The sequence below is a fragment of the Hemicordylus capensis genome, chromosome 4 (assembly GCF_027244095.1).
Source record: "Hemicordylus capensis ecotype Gifberg chromosome 4, rHemCap1.1.pri, whole genome shotgun sequence".
Taxonomy (NCBI): domain Eukaryota; kingdom Metazoa; phylum Chordata; class Lepidosauria; order Squamata; family Cordylidae; genus Hemicordylus; species Hemicordylus capensis.
In genome coordinates, this window is record NC_069660.1 from 96,908,117 (window position 1) to 96,929,538 (window position 21,422).

The 21,422-nt window shown below is 47.3% G+C and overlaps 1 protein-coding gene across 1 annotated transcript in view; it reads right to left on the reverse strand.

The window, feature by feature from the left end:
- USP24 (ubiquitin specific peptidase 24) overlaps window positions 1–21,422 on the reverse strand; it is a 195,879-nt gene that overhangs the window by 43,191 nt on the left and 131,266 nt on the right. Inside the window, exons 47-51 of the mRNA XM_053242957.1 lie at window positions 15,688–15,807; window positions 15,106–15,326; window positions 14,657–14,781; window positions 13,185–13,326; window positions 12,060–12,210 (exon numbers count right to left, since the gene is read on the reverse strand). Of these exons, the coding sequence (XP_053098932.1) occupies window positions 12,060–12,210; window positions 13,185–13,326; window positions 14,657–14,781; window positions 15,106–15,326; window positions 15,688–15,807 (759 nt within the window). The remainder of the gene's footprint in view (window positions 1–12,059; window positions 12,211–13,184; window positions 13,327–14,656; window positions 14,782–15,105; window positions 15,327–15,687; window positions 15,808–21,422) is intronic.

Below are 21,422 nucleotides of genomic sequence, written 5' to 3' on the forward strand. Positions count from 1 at the left end.
TAATACAGTAGGATTTATGAATTGACACTGACTTCAACTCTGATACTTGCCTTGCCGACGTCACGGCCACTAGAAAGGCCAACTTAAGGGACAGCAGCCTCAATGAAATTGACCTAACGGGTTCAAATGGTGGATGCTGTAGTGCCTTCAGAACTGTATTCAAATTCCACGTGGGGAATCGGTGTGTAACTGGCGGAGATAACAGAGCCGCTCCTCTCAGGAAACGTTTTAGCAAAGGGTGACTTATTGAAACCTTTGAGGAACCCCCAGTTATAAGGGGTACCAAAGAGGCTGCCTGTCTCCTCAATCTATTCGGTTTTAGCCCTTTATCTAAGCCTTCCTGCAAGAACTGTAAGAGGTGATTTAGTTTGGCCTGAGCCTTGGCGATATGGTGATGACAAGACCATCGGAAAAATGCTCTCCATGTGTACTGGTACACTCGATTTGTTGATGGCCGACGTGAGGCAAGGAAGGTAAAAGCCACTTTTTCTGTCACACCTTGCCTGTTTAGTAGCCGCCGCTCAGTCTCCATGCGGCTAGCTGAAACCAGGCTGGGTTCGGATGCTGAACTGGTCCTTGTAGCAACAGGTCCATTGTGACTGGCAGATGCCACGGCTTGTCTATGCTGAGGGATATTAGTTTGGCAAACCACGGCCACCTTGGCCAATAAGGCACCACCAGGATGACCTCTGCTTTTTGTTCTTATGCACCTTAATACGCGAGTCAGCAAAGGAATTGGAGGGAAGGGGTACAACACACCTCTTGGCCACTGGCTGGAAAGTGCATCTGTCCCCACCGCCATCCGACACTGAAATCTGGTGATGTATCATGGCAGCTTCGCATTGAGAGGTGTCGCAAATAAGTCCACGACAGGACGTTCCCACCTGTGTGCCAGTTGTTCGAATACTTGAAGATTCAGTGCCCATTCTCCTGGAAGGAGGTCCTCTCTGCTGTGCCAGTCGGCAATGGAGTTCAGGTCTCCCTTCACGTGGTGGGCTGCAATTGATTTCAGATGACATTCCGCCTAAGAAGCACTGACTCCTGATACAGAGATCTTGACCTTGTGCCCCCTTGCCTGTTTACATGAGCTTTGGCCGTGGTGTTGTCCATTTTTATTAAGACATCCAGAGCCCATCACGTGAGGAAGAAGATTGAGCAAGGACAGTCTGATGGCCCTTAGCTCCAACCAGTTTATCAAGTGTGTCTGTTCCTCTTGACTCTACCTTCCTTGAACAGTGTACTGGTGACAGTGGGTTCCCCAACCTCTGCTGCTGGCATCCGTCGTCACAATGGTCCTTGGAAATTCCAGAAATATCTTCCCCTGAGATAGTTTGTTGGGGGAGCTCCACCAGCGAAGAGACATCCGAACGTTGGACGGCATGTGTACCATTATGTTCCTTTTCCTTGAGATGAATGCTTGAATGGCAAAAGGAACCACTGCAGTTCCCTGAGGTGGAACCTTGCCCAAGGCACCGCCTCCAGGCAGACACCATTAGGCCCAGAAACCTTGCTAGGGATAGCACGGGCGTCTCCCATGCATGGAAAGCCATCTGTGTTTCCGAGACCAGAGTTTGAATTCTGTCTTCTGGCAGTAAAAGTCGATCCTGCATGGTGTCTATAATGACCCCTAGATGTAAGATCTTGTGAGCAGGTATCAGTTGACTTTTCTTTTTGTTTACTAAGAACCCGTATTGTTCCAGGGTAGACAATGTCACCGCCAGATCAGATAATGCTGCCTCTGGGGACCCCGATTTTACGAGCAAATCATCCAAATAAGCAAAAACGTGGATGCCTTGCAATCGCAGGTGTGCCATCACTGGCGCCAGGACCTTGGTAAAGACCTTGGGGGCCGAGGACAGGCTGAATGAAAGGGCCTTGTACTGATAGTCAACCCCTGCGTACTTGAAGCGCAGAAAGCGTCTGCTTTTTGGATGAATTGGGATATGCAAGTAGGCTTCTTTTAAATTGATAGAAGAAAGCAAGTCTCTGCGTCTGGGCCTCTGTGATGGATCACAGAGATTCCATCCAGAATTTTTGCGCCCATATAGAGTTGTTCAGATGTTTTAAGTCTGTACTGCTCTTTTTGACCCATCTCTTTTGGGGACGGTGAACAGAACAGAATAAACACCCCTCCCTGCTTGAGAGGCTGGAACCTTTTCCACCACCCCTATTTCCAGAAGATGTTGGATAGCTGATTTTACGTCTGCATGTTTGGAAAAATAATGAGAGTTTGGGGTAGGAAGGAACCGAGAGCGAGGAAGGGAGTTCAATTCTATTCTGTAGCCTGACTTGATCAGACCCAGAACCCATTTGTCCGTTACAGTCTGTTCCCAAATGTGGAAAAATTTTGAAAGGTGTCCCCCAATCATAGAGGATTCTGCATCAGAACTGCTGTTTGCCTTGCTGCTTGCCCTGGTTGAAGGATTGTCTGTTTCCGAAATTCTTGGGAGGGAAGCACTGGCGAGACCATGTTCCTCTTTGTGCTCTGAAATCTCTGTCACACCCCCTGAAGGAGGAGCGAAAGGTACGAAAAGGCTGGAAGGGCCTTTTAAATGTAGTTTTATCCCCTTTCTTAGGGGCTGTTGGCATTGCTTTTCTTCTATCCTTCGATTCCACCAGCACATCCTTGAGGGCTGAGTCCCCCAAAAAGCTTGGGAGCTGTCATAAGGTACGGCTGACAGGTTTATTTTCGAAGTGACGTCCGCCTGCCAACCCTTTAGCCACAGGTCACGTCTGCCCACTACTGCGGCAGCATATGCTCTGGAGAAGAATCGAATGGAGTCCAACGTGGTGTCTGCCACAAATGCCTGGGCCCATTGAAGCTTCACTAATTGTCGTCTGAGTCGAGCTGGATCCGCCGGAGTATCATCCAGCAAATCATTGAGCCACAATAGGCTGGCTCTTACCACCATAGATGCAGCTGAGGAGGACCGTGTCGCAAGAGACGAGTTGTCATGCACCCGTATGAACGCAAATTCTGCCTTTTCCCCAGAAAGATCTTTCAAAGAGGCTTATCCATCTCATGGAATCAACGATCCCGTAACCAACTGGGTGATTGGGGCATTGGTGCTGGGGTTTTTGAGTAGATCGGTGGTTTCTTGTTGGAAGGAATAGAAACGTGCAGTTGCTGGAACAGGTTTCTTGTTCAATGCGAGCATAGCCAACTCTGCTTTGATTGTCTCTGTAAAGTAATCTTGCATAGGCAGCAACATATCACATGGCTTACTGTAGCCTTAGGAAACACTAAATCACCTTTATGAGTCTAAACTGGCTCAGAGTTCAGTTTTGACTGTAGCCCGATGGTAATGATAATTTTAGTCATAAGTGGATTAAAGTCCTCTGGGGAGAAGAGGCGCTGTGAGACCTGAGAATGATCTAAATCTTCCGCCCTAGACCACTCTCCTTCCTCCTTATCTGGGCACAGGTCCTGATCTGGATCCTGGCCACCTCCACCCGGCCCTGCCAGGCCCTCGGTGATGTTCTCATCCCATATGGGCACCAGCTTTGATTTTTTGTCTTTTGCCCTGAGTCTAATGTCCTTGGGCGTAGGATCCCCAGACTCCTCCCTCGAGAGTTCAGAGGAGTGAATAGATACTGGTTTCTTGGACGGTTTCTTTTCCCCCTTTGTGTGTTTACGCTTGTACCTCACCTTTTTAGGTGTAGGCACAGGGGGAACTAGAATCTGAGGAACTTTCTGAAGATGAGGAACGGTGTCCACGTTTTTTAGATTTTTAATGCTTTTTTGTGGGTTTCAATTGGAAAACTGTGTCCACAATGGCATTTTTCAGCCAAGCTTGCCACTCAGGTGGCACCATTCTAGGTATAGCCTGAGGAGTAGGCTGCGAAGCCCGCCTTATGGTAGCTTGCCCGGAACCCCCTTCGCTGAGGTCAGAGCTCACCACCACACACATATCCAGAGGTTCTTTTGTCTCCCAGCATCACGTCCGACATTTTGGTGGGCTTTTGAGAAGAGCTTTCTGTGCGACTGCCATCTTGTCTCCCTTCTGAATCGCCCAATTTTGCCGCCATTTTTACTCCCCCCAGCTAAAGCCCTGATTTCGGCTTGTAGGGGGGGAATTGTGAGAGGTCTGATGGCCCCTGCCTTCAATTTAGAGTTCAACAGTGCAAACGCGGCTCACGCCTTTTCTTCCTGGCGTGTTTGCTCTCGGTAAATCGCAGCCGTTGTACTGCGCATCAGGCGCTTCTGCGGCGGGCTGCCTTCTTACTCCCCTTCCGTTTTTCCCCAACTATCACCGCTGGGAAGTGGGAGTGAAGCAGAGGCCTCTCGCTCTGCCCGCTTGGACGGTTCAGAGACCATCGAGAAAGGAACAGGGAGGCGGGAGACTTCTGCAAGTGGCGGTGCGGCACTGGCTGCTAGTGGGCTGCTGAAGGGCAGGAGAAGCGAGCCGGGAGCCCTAGTGCCCCGTGGAAAGTCCGGTTTTGCTTGCCCCCTTGGCACATAAACGTTCAAAACCCTCCCTGCATGCTCCATATAACAGGGGGATGGACAGGGGGGCAGGGAAGAAGGGGTATACAAGAAATAGCTATACAATTTATATATAGATATATAGATATAGATATAGATATATAACGACAGGAACGAGGTAAAAATGAAGAGATAAGTATGGACAGTAATGACAAACAAGTGCAAGTACAGAAGAAAGATATAATAACCTGACCAGAGAAGGAAGGAAAAAAGCCTGCCAGGAGCAACGCAGGACTATAAGAACTGGGGTGGGGTTATCCCCGTCGGGCTCTAAAGGCTTCTATTAGAATTTTACATAGTCCTGCCCAGGAGCACATGACGAGGATAACCCAATGAGATGCCTTGATTGCAGCAACCGAGAACAAGGTTTTAATTGGTTTAAATCCATTTCATGCATGCATTTCAAGAACAACAGCAAGCATAACGTTGCGCACATAGCAGAGCATCACTACTGCAGAGGGGTAGGATGGGAGAGTCTTATGGGTGTCGACGGATCTCTACCAGATCATCAGTTACAGGTAAACAACCTGTTTATCTGGATCGAGATCCGTCGACAGCCATAAGAGTGGGTGTTTAGCAAGCTCCCCATGGAGGAGGGTGTAGCAGTGCTATTGTAACACCCTTTTAAGGACGCTTCTCCCAAAACTAGCCTCTGCAGTAGAGCGCACATCTATGGCGTAATGTTTGACAAATGGGAGATTGGACGACCATGTAGCTGCTTTGCATATGTCCAAGAAGCCAACTCCTGAGAGGTGTGCTGCCGACGAAGCATAAGCCCGCGTGGAATGGGCCTTGATGGCTTTCGGAGGCGCTTTGTGCTGTATCTCATAAGTAAGTAAGATGAGGTTAACTAGCCATCTAGACAACCTTTGTCGAGATATCGGCAAGCCCTTGGTGGAGCCGCTGTAGGCCACAAAAAGGCGCATAGTGGCTCTGAAATCTTTTGTACATGACATATAGAATAAGAGAGCTCTACGGACGTCTAAAGAGTGCATGGACCTTTCCAGGGCTGAATGCGGGTTCCTGAAAAAGGTAGGTAGAATAATACCTTGGTTCAAATGAAATTCTGATACGACCTTTGGCACGAAAGAGGGGTCTAGTTGCATACGGACTTTGTCCTCGTGGAATTGGGTGTATGGGGAATCTACTCTCAGGGCTGTAAGTTCGCTTACACGATGAGCTGTTGTGATCGAGACTAGGAATGTGGTTTTTAAGGAGACCAATTTTAAAGGCACTGTGGCCATAGGCTCGAAGGGGGTTTGAGTTAGCGATGAGAGCACTAATGATAGCCTCCATGGCTCCATTGGCGATTTTACGGGAGAGTAGACATTGGAGAGGACCTTTAAGAAGGCTTTGCTCAGAGGATGAGAGAAGAGTGTCTTACCCTCACACCCTGGGTGCTGGGATGAGAGAGCGGCTAGCTGGACTTTTATGGAAACATTAGCCAATCCTTGTGACTTCAGAGTGGATAGATATAGGAGTACCTGACGGATGGAAGCTTGCCTTGGCAAAAAACTGTGGGATTTTGCATGGGTCTTAAAGCGAAGCCACTTTTTGTGATAATTACGTCTCGTGGATATCTTTCTTTGATTTAATAAAATGTCATCTAAAAGCCTATCTGCCAAGCGGTCAGACGGAGAGTTTGAGCATCTGGGTGAAGGACGAGGCTGTCGTCTTGTGAGAGAACATCTGGGTTTGATGGGAAACGATGGAAAAGCTTCTTGGACAGTCTGCATACTTGTGGAAACCATGATTGTCTCTGCCACCATGGCGTCACGAGGATGCAGGGTATCGGGCATGCCAAGAGGCGAGCCACCACTCTTGAGATCAGAGGTTGAGGAGGAAACATGTACGGCGTCTCCATCGTCCAGTCTAGCTGAAAAGCATCCCCCAGTGACTCTGGTCGTGACCTGCTCTGGAGCAGAAACGAGCACATTTCTTGTTCTTCGAGGTTGCAAACAGGTCCACGGACGGTCGCAGCCATCGGCAGAAGAGTGGGTTGATATACTTGGGGTCGATTTCTCATTCGTGGTGAGTGTCTTGAAGGAACACTCGACTGAGACTGTCCGCTAAGATGTTTTCTAGTCCCTTGATGTGAACTGCAAGAGGATATATCCTGTGATGGATGCACCAGTGCCACATCTGGAGAGCAAGTGTGCACAAGCTTCGGGAGACCGTACCGCCCTGATGGTTGATATATGCTTGTGCTGTTGTGTTGTCCAATTGAACTTGGACATAGGAGTCCTTTAAGATTGGTAGGAAAGATCGTAGAGCAAGAAAGACTGCTAGCAATTCCAAAAAGTTTATGTGGAGTTGACTCTGGCTCAGGGACCATTTGCCCTGGGTCTGTCGACCCGCACAATGTGCGCCCCATCCCAGTAGGGAGGCATCCGTTGTCAGCCAGACTGTTGGAGAAGGCGTCTGGAATAGTACCCCCTCCAAGAGGTTTTTGCGTTCTGCCCACCAAGAGAGGGATCGAAGAATCAGAGCTGGAATCTTGAGGCGTTTTCCTCTGACTGTGTCTCGCCGGGTGGAAGACAGAGAGAAACCACAGCTGTAGTTTCCTCATCTTCAGGCAGGCATAAAGGATTACTGCATTGCAGGAGGCCAGGAGGCCCAGTAAGCGTTGAATGGATTGCGCAGGTTGGATGGGGTGGTGTTGGAACAGAGTCACTAGGTCCCTTATTGAGTTGTACCGTTCTTCCGGCAAGAATGCTCTTTGGCGTATAGTATCCAGCACTGTGCCTATGTAATTTGCCACTTGCATTGGTTCCAGATGAGATTTCTTCCAATTGACCTGGATGCCTAGGTTGTGGAGGGCTGATAATATATAGCGGATCTGAGAATGCAACCCGTTTTGGTCTCTTGAGGCCAGGAGCCAATCGTCCAGATAGGAGTAGATGGTGACTCCCTGTGTTCTGAGGTAGGCAATCACTGTGGCCATACATTTCCCAAAGACCCTTGGGGCGGTGGACAGTCTGAAGGACAATACATTGTACTGGTACACTTGGTAGCCAACTGTGAAACGTAGGAATTTCCGATGTTGGGGACAGATGTTGACATGGAAATAGGCATCCTTGAGATCCAGCGTTGCTAGCCACTTCTCTCCTTGGAGGAGCGGGAGAATTTTTTGCAGCGCCATCATTCTGAACTTCCTGACGTGGATAAATCTGTTCAGTTTGCAAAGGTCCATGATTGGACGGATGCCTCCATCCTATTTTGGAATCTGAAAATAACGGGAATAGAACCCATCCCGTCTGTCTGCCCACCGCACCGCGGCAATCGCCCCTTTCTCCAATAGTTCTTTGACCTCTTCCCGTAGTGTAGTAGAAGGAGGGGTAAACCTCATACCCGTGAACCGTGGGATCGACCTGAATTTGATGGCATACCCTGAAGATACAATCTTCAAGACCCAACGGTCTGATGTTATATGTTGCCATGCAGGGGCATGACTTGCCAGCTTGATGGAAGGCCGTGCTAGAGGTGGATCAGTGTTGAGATCCATCAGTCGAGATGTGATTTCCCCCGATGGCGGGAATGGGGAGTGGAGAGGTGACGGTGGCCGGACCTGCGTCTCAAAGGCGCTTTTGGGTGTCTGACCCCTTGGGACGTTGAGGTTGAGAAGGCTTGAACTTGTTTTGGTAAGTGTGGTGGTGATACGGCTGGTAGGATTTTTCGAAATCCCTGTGTTCTTGTTGACGGAACGAAGGGTGTTGTTTGTTATAGGATGAGCGGTATTTTGATGAATACGTAGATGTGGATGTTGGGATGCAAATGTCTTTGCTGTAAATTTGGATTTCTTAAGTTGTTCCATCGTGGCATCAGTTGTCTCACTGAACAGACCAGTGCCATCAAAGGGGAGACTTTCTATCTTTCTCTCATATCCAGTTGTAATGTGGTAGATCTCAGCCAGGCATGCCTACGGAGGGTAATAGCAGCTGTCATGGCCCTGGACTCACTCTCAGCTAAGTGTTTCGCGATGCTGAGTTGCTGTCTTGTGAGGTTTTATGAAATTTGTCCCTGAATTCCTCTGGAGATAAAGTGTCAAGTTCAGTTTGCAAGTTCTCCCAGAGACTGTGGGTGTACTTGGCAGTACATGCTGCATAGACTTTCCGACCCAGAAGGTCTAAATTCCTTCCTTCTTTTTCAGGCGGAACCACATGTCGTTTACCAGCCTTGGAAGCAAAAGCACAGTCAGTTACTAGAGAACTGGGAGCTGGGTGCTTCAAAAGGTAAGTATTGTCCTTCTCCATTATACGGTAGAGGCTTTCTAGCTGCTTAGATGTTGGGGTGGAAGTATGCAGGACCTCCCAAGCGCATTTAGCAGATCGTGTTATTACTGGGAACATTGGAAGGGCAACTGGTGCTGTAGATTGTGCCCTCAGCATGAAGTTGTAGACAGGGTCATCTATGGTCACCAATTTGGAGCGTAGGTCAAGTCCCAAGGCGTCTGCCATGGCTCGAACGTGCCTGTGGTACGCCTTCATTTCTTCATTGGGGGACACATAGATTGTCGGAGCCACATCGGCGGGAGGTTCCACAATGGCCTCTTCTCCTTCGGGATCAGATTCAAAATCAGACGAGCCGTAGTGCTCTGAGGGTGAGGTCGTGGGTGATGTGGGCATCGCAGTCTGAGTTTGTACTGTTGTCATAGGTGAGGTCGTGAGAGACGAGGTCTGAGTCGCTATAGAGCGAGTTCCTGGGGGCCTTGTCTGAACAGTTCGATTAGAGACAGCAATCGCATCAGTTTGAGTCGCTGTCTGCACGGTAGTTGGACGAAACGTAGCAGCAGCTACAGATAATGTGGTCAGCGACATCGAGGAGGAGAGTGATGTCAAGGGTTCCCATGGCCGGGTTGGTGCCGAGGAAGGTGCATGGGAGCAGGAAGTTATCGCTGGCCCAGAACCAGATATGTGGGCAGGTGGCGTATGGGTAAACTCACAGATATGCCAGGGAAGAGGACTCTGCAACTGGGCTGCTGAGAGTGAGGGCACTGGATGAAATGGCAGAGCCAGGGTAGTTTGTGGATCCTCCTCCGATGGGGGGAAACCCTTAAATGTTGCCTGGGATGGAGTGCTTGCGGTGGAGTCCAGAAGAGACAGAAGCGTCTGTGTTGTGGAAGGGTGGAGGCCCACTTCGGCATCTGGAGCAATGTCCTCGATGTCGAACGCTGGAAGTGGTGATCGGTATCGAGGAGTGACTTGTTTCGATGTAGAAAGCACCGGTGTATGAAGCGATAATGGGACGCTGGGAGCAGGTGCAGCCAGTGTCGATGGGGGGAACGAAGGGACCGGTGTCAGAGTCGGTGAAAGCGATCTTGCTCTCGGCATCAAGAAGCCCGGTATCAACGTCGGTCTTGGTGTCGAGGGTCGGGTCGACTTCGAAGGCGGTGACTGAGGGTCGACTTCGACACAATGGTCAGGTGCGGAAGGAGGTTGTGAGGAGGGCTGAGTTGTCGAAGGAGACAGAGTACGATCTTTAGTCAGATCGATTAACTTCTGTTTCTTTCCCGGTGTCGGTATTGTTACCGGCGCTGGACGTTTCAGAGATCTTGTCCTATCAGTACTCTGATAGCTTGTGCTTCGTTGTCGACATCGAGGATTTTCCTGAAGTCACAGAGACTTCCTTCGACGCCGAAGGGCGGCTCGATATCGAAGCCTGTGTAGGAGGCCCAGAACTTGTCGAGGTCGAGGATTTAGGTCTCGAATGAGGTGACGCTGAACGCGCCGAGGACGAATGTCTTGGTCTCAAGTGAGGCGTCGAAGTAGGTGAGACTTTCGACGTTGAGGGACGGGGTGGGCCTGGTGTCGAGGGACTTAACACCTCGTCGTATATTGCTGCTCTCAGGTGAAGTGCCCGATTCTTCCGCGTTTGCTTTGAAAATGAGAGGCATATTTTGCAAGAGGAGACATTATGCTCCTCGCCCAGGCAAATCAGGCACAAATCATGGAGGTCTTTGGAAGGGAGTTTAGCATTGCAGCCCTCACACCTCTTAAAAGATTTTTTCTCCTCAGTCATACCGTGGGCGAGAGGGATAGTTTAGTCCGTTCCGCGTCAAAGCCAGTCGTGGGTCGTCAGCCGGTCCGAGTCAGAAATAGAGAAATGTCGTCAGCCAGAAATAGGTCATACACGAAAAACAGTCCAAATAATAATTATTTTTACTATTTTGAAACAGAACTCGAGGAACTTTCTGAAGGAGAGGCGGCAAACCTTGGTCCAAACGCAAAGGCAGTCGGAAAAGAACTGAGGAACATGTCGCCCAGCCCGCTCTTAAATAGCACGCTCTGCGTGGGGGTGGGGCTTGGACGCCTCGACAAGCTGAGGCATGGCTACCGCAGGGATTCCTGCGCAGGCGCAGAACCCACTCTTATGGCTGTCGACGGATCTTGATCCAGATCTTTGGTAAATAAATATTTGTTGTCATCGTCATAGTATGTTCACTCTCATCCAGTCCCCAAACCATCTTACCCACACTCCAGTTTAGAACTTGCATATAAATGAGAGATGCTAGTCTCCATCTGCCTGTTGATGACATCCTAGCCCAACTCTCTATACCATAGAAGCCTTATGTAGATATTAAAAAGCATCAGAGATGCAATGAATCCTTGTGGCATTCCAGACACCAAGTGCCATGGGATGGAGGTAGCAGTCCCTTGGCTCTCCTTTTGGGACCCACTCATCAGAAAAGATTAGGGTCAACTCAAGCCAGGGCCTCTCTGTCCCATCTCCCAACTAGTTGGCTCAATGTCTTTTAGAATCATGGCCAATGGTACTGAAAGCCACTGAGACATCCAGGAGAATCACAGTATCACACCTTCCCCCACTGTGCCCCACCAGAGCGATCAAAAGTTTCAGTTTCAAGCTGAGCTAAAAACCAAATAGGGAAGTTCCTTACATACATATGTAAGGGTTTTGATCTTCACATTCTAACAACTTCAGCTGTATTTTATTTTATTTATTGTTCAATGTTATACCACCTTTCATAAAGCATCCCAAGTTGGTTTACAAAAGTTAACATACAATAAAATGCCATAAAAATCACAATCCTTAAAATCAGTTAAACGATAAAAAACCATAACACACCAACCACCATAAAAAACACAGAAGCAGGAGAGCTGAGACCTGGCAGCCCCTAAAAGGTAAAAGCCTGAACAAATAAAAAGGTCTTTAGTTGTTTTTTTTAAAGTAGTCACAGATGTCAAAGAGCGGACATTCACTAGGAGAGCATTCCAGAGCTTGGAGGTGACAACAGAGAAGGCCCTATCCTGTGTGCACGGCAATTTAGCTTCTCTCAATGTCAGCATATGGAGCAAAGGCCCCTCTGACAACCTTGTTGGGAGGGCAGAAACCCTTGGGAGTAGGTGGTCCCTCAGGCGTGTGTTTGTATAGGAGTGTTTCTGTAGAGGAGTCATCCATGCATAGGCTGATCTGCGCTGCCCATCCTTTGGCATTTTGTGATCAGGTCCTCTGCTCCCTTTTCCATTCTCAAACGCTATTGGTTCCAAGAAGTTAATCAGGAAAAATTACTGTTTATTGCCAAATGCTTTATTTTCACAGTTATTGCTTTTGTTACCTGGTATATCCGAACAGGCATTTTCTCTACAAATAAGCCTTTTTTCTCCCCCTTTTTGATGAGCTTGGTCAAGATGGACAGACGGTCACTACTGGGTCTATGGGGCCGTGGTGATGACTGTGGTGAGATTTCTGGTGAAGATGGAGCAGATCTGGGGGGAAAATGCATGCAAGCTTAATGCCAAAGCAGTTTTCAACAGTCACACAATTTTGAAGTGTGGACATTATCCAGCAATGAATGTTGATGGTACTTAGTTTTCTGTATTTGGAGATTTTGACCTTGCTACCAGCTTGACTGTCCAGATCTGCAGATTATGGCTACAATCTTGCACTCTTTGTGAATGGAACTGAATGCAGAGCAGTCTTAAACAAGAAATCAACACAGCTTCCCCTCCTGTCTTTAAGTTCAGTGCACTGCTATTAAGTTGAGTGCACTGTGTCATGTTAGGCTCAACCTTCTAAATAAATGTCCCTATGTGACTCACCTTAGAGCATTTAACAGCCTGCTCCTCCTTCAGCTTTCATTGAGTTCTGCTCATGCTTCTATGGAGTATAATTATGGGGTATATCTACAATCTCCCACTGATTATTTTTGTAACCATTCCATCCAATCCCCTTATTTAATATTTATTTACAATGAAAATAGGTGTGTTAGTTTACCAACACCCAATTAAAAATTATGAAAATTTGGAAGGCAAAAGACAAAGCTTATCTGGCTACGTATGTGTTGGTCATTAAAAGGATGTGTGGACTTGGGTTTACAGAGATAAGAAATTGATCCTGAAGTGGGGTGTTCCAACATTTCGAAGCTATGCTTTCAAAAATTCAGTACTGCCACTGAAGTGTCTCTTTTCTTTATATATTACCTGTGTCTTCCAAATTTTGCAGCTTCCCTTTAGCCTTACCCACAAATCTCAGATGTTGTCCTGAGCAAGTGCACAGTAAAACTATTGTCTCAAGTGGACATCTCTGAATACAAGAGTATAAATTTTGGAGAGTTCCTTGTGAAAGCATTAACCTCTGGTTAAGTAACTTTTTAAAAAAGTGAAACATTTTGCAGGGAGAGCAGTAGTGACACACCTTGCTCGCTCATCAAGTGCTTGGAGTTAGAAACAATTTAACTTACAAGGACAATTCCTCAGCTTCCTGACGCACGACACTGACTCGGCTTTTCTTTGGCAAGACTGGAGAGTTCTGATCAGAGACTCTCTGATAGAAGAGCATATAGGCATTCCAGTACCGACGGCGGACATCAGGATACGGGTTGGCTGAAAGATGAGATATCTATATATATTTAAAATGCTAAGGACATACGGGGCACACCTTGCAGTACGTGGTACATCTCACAAGAGTTCTGATGAGAGAGAGAGAGAAAGAGAGAGAGAGAGAGGCACAGAGGAGGGCTGAGTGGCGGACGGAGGGGCAGCTGCTGCTGAGGAGGAGCAGGAGGATGGCGGAGGAAGGAACAGAGACACTGAGCAGCGGCATCGCAGCAGTAGTGGCCTAGGTCAGCTCCAACCAGCAGCCTCCGTCACCCCACTGAGGGCTATCTGTGCAGACTGGACAGGAAACCCTGGCTTGGCCATCCTCCTCGAAAGAAGATTAGCAGGGTGATGGAGGCCAGCGGTTGGGAAAGAGAGAGACAAATTGCTATGGGTGGAGAGTTTCTCAGCTCACAAGCAAATCATCTGCCTGTGGAAACCAAAAGAGGTGGGCTGGGGGCAGGGCCTGGAAGTGGGGGGTGGCTGAGAGTGGGTACATGAGTGAAGGGCAAGGGGGTGGCTGAGAGTGAGTGAGCCTTGGCACTGGAGAAGGGAGTGGTGGAGGCGGTGGGAGGAGTTGCCTCCCTTTGCTGGGGGGGGGGAGGGAAGGGTTAGGGTGTTAGTACTTTGGGGATGGAGAGAGTAGGATTGAGGGTGCATACGGAGGAGTAACTGAGGGGTCCTGGGGCGAGGTATGGGGTTCCCCCCATAAGCAAAGGGAGGCGTTACCTCTCCCTTCTCCAACTCCAAGGCCCTCCGCCCCTGCAGGCAATCAGGCTGCGGCCAGCCCCACTCTGAGTAGGCAAAGGGCTGGTGCCCCTTAGGGCAGCGGGGGCAAGTGGCTGTGAGGGAGGAAGTGAGTCAGGCAGGCTCCAATAGAGCGGCAGAGAGAGAAACAAGCGAGGGGAAGAGAGATCTAACAGGGAGTTTGGAGACTACTGCACAGATGTTCTGTGCAGGTTAAGCTAGTTCAAAATAATTATTGTAGCTGAATTACCTGACTCCTATGGTAGGAATCTAGGCCTGACTACAACTTTTAGACAATTGTTAGAGACAATCAACTCTCATTTCAAAGAAGCACAGATAAACTGATGGTTCACAAGCAGTTCAGAAAAGCTAAGTATAATAATTCCCACAGAAAGTTTCCAATTTCTAGAAGTATGTTTCATAATATTAAAAGGTAACATAATAAATGGATATACAAACCAAACTGGGCAGCTGAAAAGCCTTAGAAAGCACATTGTCCACATTACTAGCTGTGATTAACACAACCCTGAGGCCAGAAAGTTCTAAATGCAATATAAGGTGATAAATTGTATTCAAAATGTATACTTACACTGATCATAAACCTTTGGTCTATACTCTCCACCAAAACATTCATACTCCAAAGTTTCATCATTCAACTCAAATTCTTCAACAACCGTGTCATTAAATTTGTACCATTTTCCTTTCCCGGATCCCCTGTGGCAGTACAAAGACAGACAGGCTATTTTAACTGTCAAGTACAATGTCTTAACAACTCAAAACAAGATTCCTAATACTTTTCCAGCTCTTATGGTTACACCAAAGAGATCAACTACAGTGAGAATTGTAACACACAATCTTAACAATTGCTAAATTTTAAAAAACAAACACACATTTTTAACGTGTTAGCCAAGAAGAATATATATCTTGAAAATAGCTGGGACTATTAAGCATTAAAGCACTAAAGCAAGTGACTAAAGAACAACTAGTATCAAGACTCTCCTAGGTTACTGTTCCTTTGTCCCTTAATCACCTCATTACCTCCTATCCTTGATAAAGGAATAGTAGTGCCCTGCGTGGGCCTGACCACTGTGCACAATCACGCCAACCAGTTCATAGTTTTCAGTAGGGGCAACTTTCTTCCGTGGAGAGCCTGAACCTCCTTGATCTACACTTCTTCCATTGTCACCCACTTCTGAAGAAGAATCTTGGCGAGCCATTCCTGAAACTGTATAGGGCTCCATGTTCAGCATCCAGGGGAACTGTTTGAAAGTTTGAAAGGGGAACTGTTTAATTTCAGATTAAACTTGAACTCCATATTACAAGTTAATGAGTTTTCTGATACAGTATTATCTAACAGACAAGGTTTGAAAGGCTGAACGCAGCAAATACTTTATAGAATGGAGTGAGCCATGGGATAAAGCAACAAGTTTGCTCATTTTTACAGGACCTAGTCCAAAATTGTTCCCGTAAGGCAGTCTATAAGGGCTATTGCTTCCCAAAGTCTATAATAAACAGTTACATGGCTTGCAAGAGGAATACCTGGTACTGAAGGAAAAATGAAGAGAAATGAGGGTTAATTCCAAAAGATGATCACAGAGAAATCTAGAGCAATGTGCATACCTTTATCTGTTCATCATATTTAATGGAACGTCCACTTTCCCAGTCAAATCCAAATCTCATAAGGTGGATCACCAGCACGCTGGGCAGAGCTTTAATGCATGTCCGCTTTACTGTAGTTCTCTTAAAAAGAAAGAAAGAGGACAGTCATCTCCAGCTAAATACTCATTTCAGCAGCAAAAGCTACACAGTTCCAACATACTGGAAATAAATATTCTTATATGTATGAATTTAAGTTTATAGAGCAATAGAGCAGGCAAACAGTTTACTAAAGACTAATAAATGAACTCCTTTAGTAATCCACCAAAGCAAAATTCAGGTAAAAGGAGAAAACAACTAAATATAATGGTCAGCATCCAGACAAAGTTAGTCATGACCAAGTTACACTGAGATTAATGAGACAAGTTAGTAATGACTAACTTGTCTCATTAATTTCATTGGTGCTTAGTCATAAACTAAGTCTGTTGATGCTGTCTACTTGCATCTTTCCCATCGCTGACATTCCAAAATGACATTTCTCTTAAACACTGCTCCCTATGTGTAGATTTTTTGTATGCAGTAAAATCAATAGCAAAAACAACAGGTTGCTTATCTGTAACTTTAGTTCTTCTAGTGGTCATCTGTGCTCTTACATATTTTGACTTTAAGCCTGCACAGAGACCACTTTGGGAACATCCCAAGCTTCTACTTTCTTCATAATGTTGGCGGGAGCCCCAACACTTTCTCTTGTTGTGTGCATGCATCCCCCTTTCCCTCCTCAGTCTGCCATACCAGATAACTACTGAGGGAAGGTTCGGAGAGTGTATAAGCACACAGATGACCACTATAAGAACTGAAGTTACAGGTAAGCAACCTGTTGTTCTTTGATGTGGTTCTGTGCATTACACATTTGGGCGCATCGCAAACTATAATGGTTTTACCTGGTGGTGGGAGATCATGCGAAGAGCGATTGCAGGACAACCACCAAAGGCAGCGTGTTTGCAGGCTTGGATATCCAGAGCACAATGTTGTATGAAGGAATGTGGTGAGGCCCATGTTGCAGCCTGGCAGATGACGTCCAATGGAACTGACCAGTTGCATGCCATGGATGTGCCCAGGGCTCTTGTCGAATGTGCTTTTATGCCCAGTGGCAAAGGCTTTTTCACAAGCTGGCAGCACAGCTGGATGGTGTTAACCCAGGGAGACAAAGTCCGAGCAAAAACCTGGTTGCCTTTCCATTGGCCTTCATAAAACATGACCAAGGAGATAGGAGGTCCGCCACGGAGCTGTGTGGTACACATAGGATGCCAATGCCCATTTTATGTCAAGGGCATGTATATGGTGTTGAGCCATGTCTTTGGGGTCTGGGAAGAAGGCCGGCAGTGTGAGTGGTTGGGAGCCATGAGAGGCAGACACCACTTTCGAGAGAAAGGCAATGTCTGGGTGTAGGAACACCTTTTCCTTATGGAATATGAGATATGGGGGCACTCTCAATATACAGAGCTCACTAACCCTACGAGCCAAAGTGATGGCTACTAGGAAGGTGACTTTCCAGGAGAGGAGGCAATGACCAATTGTTGCCAGGGGTTTGAACAGAGAGGTGCATCAGACAGGAGAATATGAGCAAGAAGTCCCACACCGACATCATGATAGGACCGTTCAGGTAGAAGTTCATGAGGCCTTTTATGAATGGTTTCATGGGTGGGTTCTGAAACCAGGAAGGTGTGTGTTTAGGGGTGTGAGCTATTATAGCGGTTGGGGGGACTCTTAGGGAGGACATTTTCAACCCAGTTTCCTTCAGGTGTACTAGGTAAGAGCATATGTCTTTGGAGGTTATGGTGGAAGTACTGAGACCATTTGAGTTCAGCAATGTTATTAAACATTTCAATTTCTGACCGTAGGATTTCCATGTGGATGGGGGTTTTTTTTTGGGAGCCACGAGGACCTCTTTAAGTCTCTGAGGGAATGAGGTTATATCCGCCATGCTGTGAGGTGTAGTTTGTGAATGTCCAGCAGCCTGAGTGAGAAGATGCATGTGTGGCGGGAGATGTAGGTAGCAGCCAGATGACATTTGAAGACGTTGGGGAAACCAGGGTTTGCATGGCCACCACGGTGTCATTAGGATGCAGTCTGGTTTCTCCTGTATTTTGGAGGAGGATTCTGATGATCAGCGGTATTGGTGGAAATAAGCAGGCAAAAAGGCCCTTCCAACTGATTAAGAACACATCCCCCTAGTGGCACTGTTAGTTTTCCGTGAATGCTAGTAGGTCAATCATTGGCCTGCCCCATCGTATGAAGAGGGAGTGCAGTATAACTTTGTCTAATTGCCATTTGTGCATGTCCATTCTTGACCTGCTCAGGGCATCTGCCTCTTCATTGGCTAACAGCTCTAGGAAATTTGTAGGGTAATGTGTCTCTGCTGGGCTCCAGCAGCCTTTAGATGGAGGTTGACTGTGTGTGCACTGCATCAGAGTTCTGAAGCATCCGTCATTAAGAGGTATTTGGGAGTAGGGGGATGCAATGGGGTTCCCACTGCGAGGTGGTGTTTGTCCACCAAAACACTGAATGGTGTAAGGTCTCTAGTAGGCTCAGGCAGGTGACCTACAAGACTTTTTGAGGTTTCAAGTTGTGCAGGAGCCACGTGTGTAGCCTTGTGGATCAAAGGTGTGTGTGAGATACAACATGCATTGTGGAGGCCATGTATCCTAGCAATTGTTGTGTGCTGTGTGCTGGTCCCTTGCCACCACCTTCTTGGCCAATGAGATAAGCACCTGGATCTTCCTGAGAGGTAAGTAAATTTTAGCATGTCTGGAATGAAACAGCAGTCCTATTAACTCTATACAGGTTGTAGGATTGAAGTGAGACTCGCTGTAATTGATTTGGAGACCTAGGCGGTATAGCAATTTTATAGTGGTCTGAGTGGCTGCAGGTATCTCCTGGGGTGTCGGCTACTATCAACCATTTGTACAGGAAGATTTGGATGCCTGTCTCTTGGAGAAAGGCTACAACCAGAGCCATGCATTTGGTGAAGACTCTAGGTGTGGAGGCTAGGCCAAATGGAAGTGTTTTGAATGTAAGTTGCAGTGCCGATCTTGAAACAGAGGGACTTCTGGTGCTGAAATCGTATGGTGGTAATATGCATCCTTTAGATCCAAGGAAGCAAACCACATTCCTCTCTGAAGAAGAGAGATAATGACTGGGACTGTGATTATCCTGAACTGTTTGTATGCAATGCAGCAGTTCAATCCCGAGGTTAAGGATGGGACAGATGCCTCCATCATGCTTGAATATGGCAAGTATGGGGAGTAATACCCCACTCCGCTGTCTCTGGCATTGATTCTATGGCACCTTTCTCCAAGAGGGAGAAAGATTGGTGTAGATTGGTGTAGGTCTGGTGATGACTGGCTGGGACGGGGAGTGGTCTTGAGGAAAATTCTAGAATGCAACTTATTCTTATAATAGTGAGGATCCAGGAGTCGGTTGTGATTTGTTCCCAAGCTTGAAGGTAAGGTGAGAGACGGGTTCCTATATGGGCCAGGATGCAGCAGTCATTTTTTGGAGAAGGACAACTGCTGCCTGTTTCTGAGTTGGAGTCTTGTTGTAGGGATACGGCCATTTCCTCCTGCACTGGGGGTACTTTTGGCCACGAAAGGAACGATCACAGAATGAATAGCAGGTCTAGGTGCTTGGTTATGGGACCACTGGATAGGTTTATTGGCGCAAGCTGTAGGCGCTTGAAAGCTCATGGACTTTGCTGTGCTGCATAATGTTTGTACTTTTGGCAAGGTGTCATCTGTTTTGTCACCAAATAGCACGTCTCCATCGAACAGGAGATCTTTAATCCATGTGTGGGCCTCATGGGTGAGTCCAAAGATTGGAGCCAAGCATGTCTCAAAACTGCAATGGAGGTTGCTATCACCTTAGAGCAGGCCTGCTCAGCTTCGGTCCTCCTGCAGATGTTGGCCTACAATTCCCATAATTCCTGGCTATTGGCTGCTGTGGCTGAGAATTATGGGAGTTGTAGTCCAAAAACAGCTGGGGGGCCTAAGTTGAGCAGGCCTGCCTTAGAGGTACATTCTGCTGAGTAACACGGGGAGTAAAGTTCTTGTTTGACCAGATGCGCTGCTTCTTTCAAAGAGACTTTGGCAGTTTCTTTCTTATCCTGTGGCAGTTGGTCCAAGAATAGAAAGAGTTTCTCCCACAGGAAATGATTATACCTCATGTTGTATGCTTGGTAATTGGCCACTTTGAGGTGAAGTGCCAAGACTGAGTATAAATGCTATCTGAAGGACTCCAGCTTTCACCCCTTGCAATGCCACCCGTGTTCTGCTTTTGGACTGGGATGTCTCCACCACCACAGAATTGGGAGTGGGGTGTCTCTGAAGGAACCTCCCAGCCACCACTTATTTTGTGTGGCTGCAGAAAAAGTTATCTAGCCTTTTAGTTGGTTGTGGTAGAGATGAAAGTCTTTTCCAGCATGACTTGGTTATATCCACATGGGCAGCGTTCATCAGCAAGGAAATCTGTGTATAGGCGCCCAAGCTGATGAGACCAAAGAGGGGATCTAAGTCACCCTTGTTTTGCTGTGCCAGCTGGATGTCTAAGGCCAAGGCCATCCTTGAAATGTATTAGGAATATAATCCTCAGATGGTGAGTTTGGCTCGGGATCGACTAGTAGGTCATTAGGAAAGAAACCCATGGAAGCTAATTTTGAGTGGGTGGACAGAGCATCCTCTGAATCTTCCACGCCTTCCGATTCTAGGTTGTCTTTGGGCTTTTCCAACTCCCGAGTAGGTACCAAGGTACTGTTTCTCTGGGTCCAAAGATATCATGTTTGGTGGGGAGCTGGGAGAAGGTTTCAGTGGGAGTGGAGCCTCCCATTCAATAGGATGGTTAGGTACTGCAAAAAGTTGCAGACCTTTTCAGTTGCATCTGTTGTCTAGGGCACATACCTTGAGTATGAGAGAAGTATGCTGGCTGAGAGGTATGCCTGAGATCCAGCAAGTGACAGTACAACCTTGTTCCCGAATGAGAGTGTGTTGGGGATGGAACATGTCGGTAATCATCTTCCCTTGGGTCTTCGTACAAGCCTTAGTACCAATCAACCTTTGGGCAAATGTATGGTATGGCTCTCGGTATCTGGTTGGGAGTGCATCCTGGGTAAGCAGGTACTGGTCCAAGTGTCAGTATCGATCCAAGTTGTACCTGTCTCCAGAGTCGTAAGAGTGCCCCTGTCCTGCTATCGATCACCATGTTGTCAGGTGTCCCATTCAGAGCGATACTGTCATTAGTGGTAGGTTCCATGGTGTGGGTAGTGGTGTTTGAATTCCCAATGGGGAATTCGTGAGTCTGGATGAAAGCCGTCAAGTTCAGAATGGGCTCCTTTGGTCCCCTCCGAGGGTGGGTCCTCGGATAAGAATAAATGTTTTCAACATCTGAGTGAGGACCTGTTTACTCATCAGGTTCCTCGGGTTCAAAAACTGAGTCCTCCTCAGGCTTGATAACTGGGTCTTGCTGCTTGTTCAGGACCGAAGGAAGAGTCGGTGCTGAGTGTGTCGACTGGGGAGATCCCTGCCCCACTGGAATGCTCAAGTTCATTTTGTCCTCAATACCAGAGTTTTTGTTTGAAACAGAGGATGTTTAGCAAACTGCCTGCGTGGGTAAAGTCTGTATTCTTCTTCTTTGGCTTAAGAGGCATCCAAAGGTCTCCGATTTGGTTACTCCTTTGGTATTTCAACCTGATAGGCAAAGCAGCCACT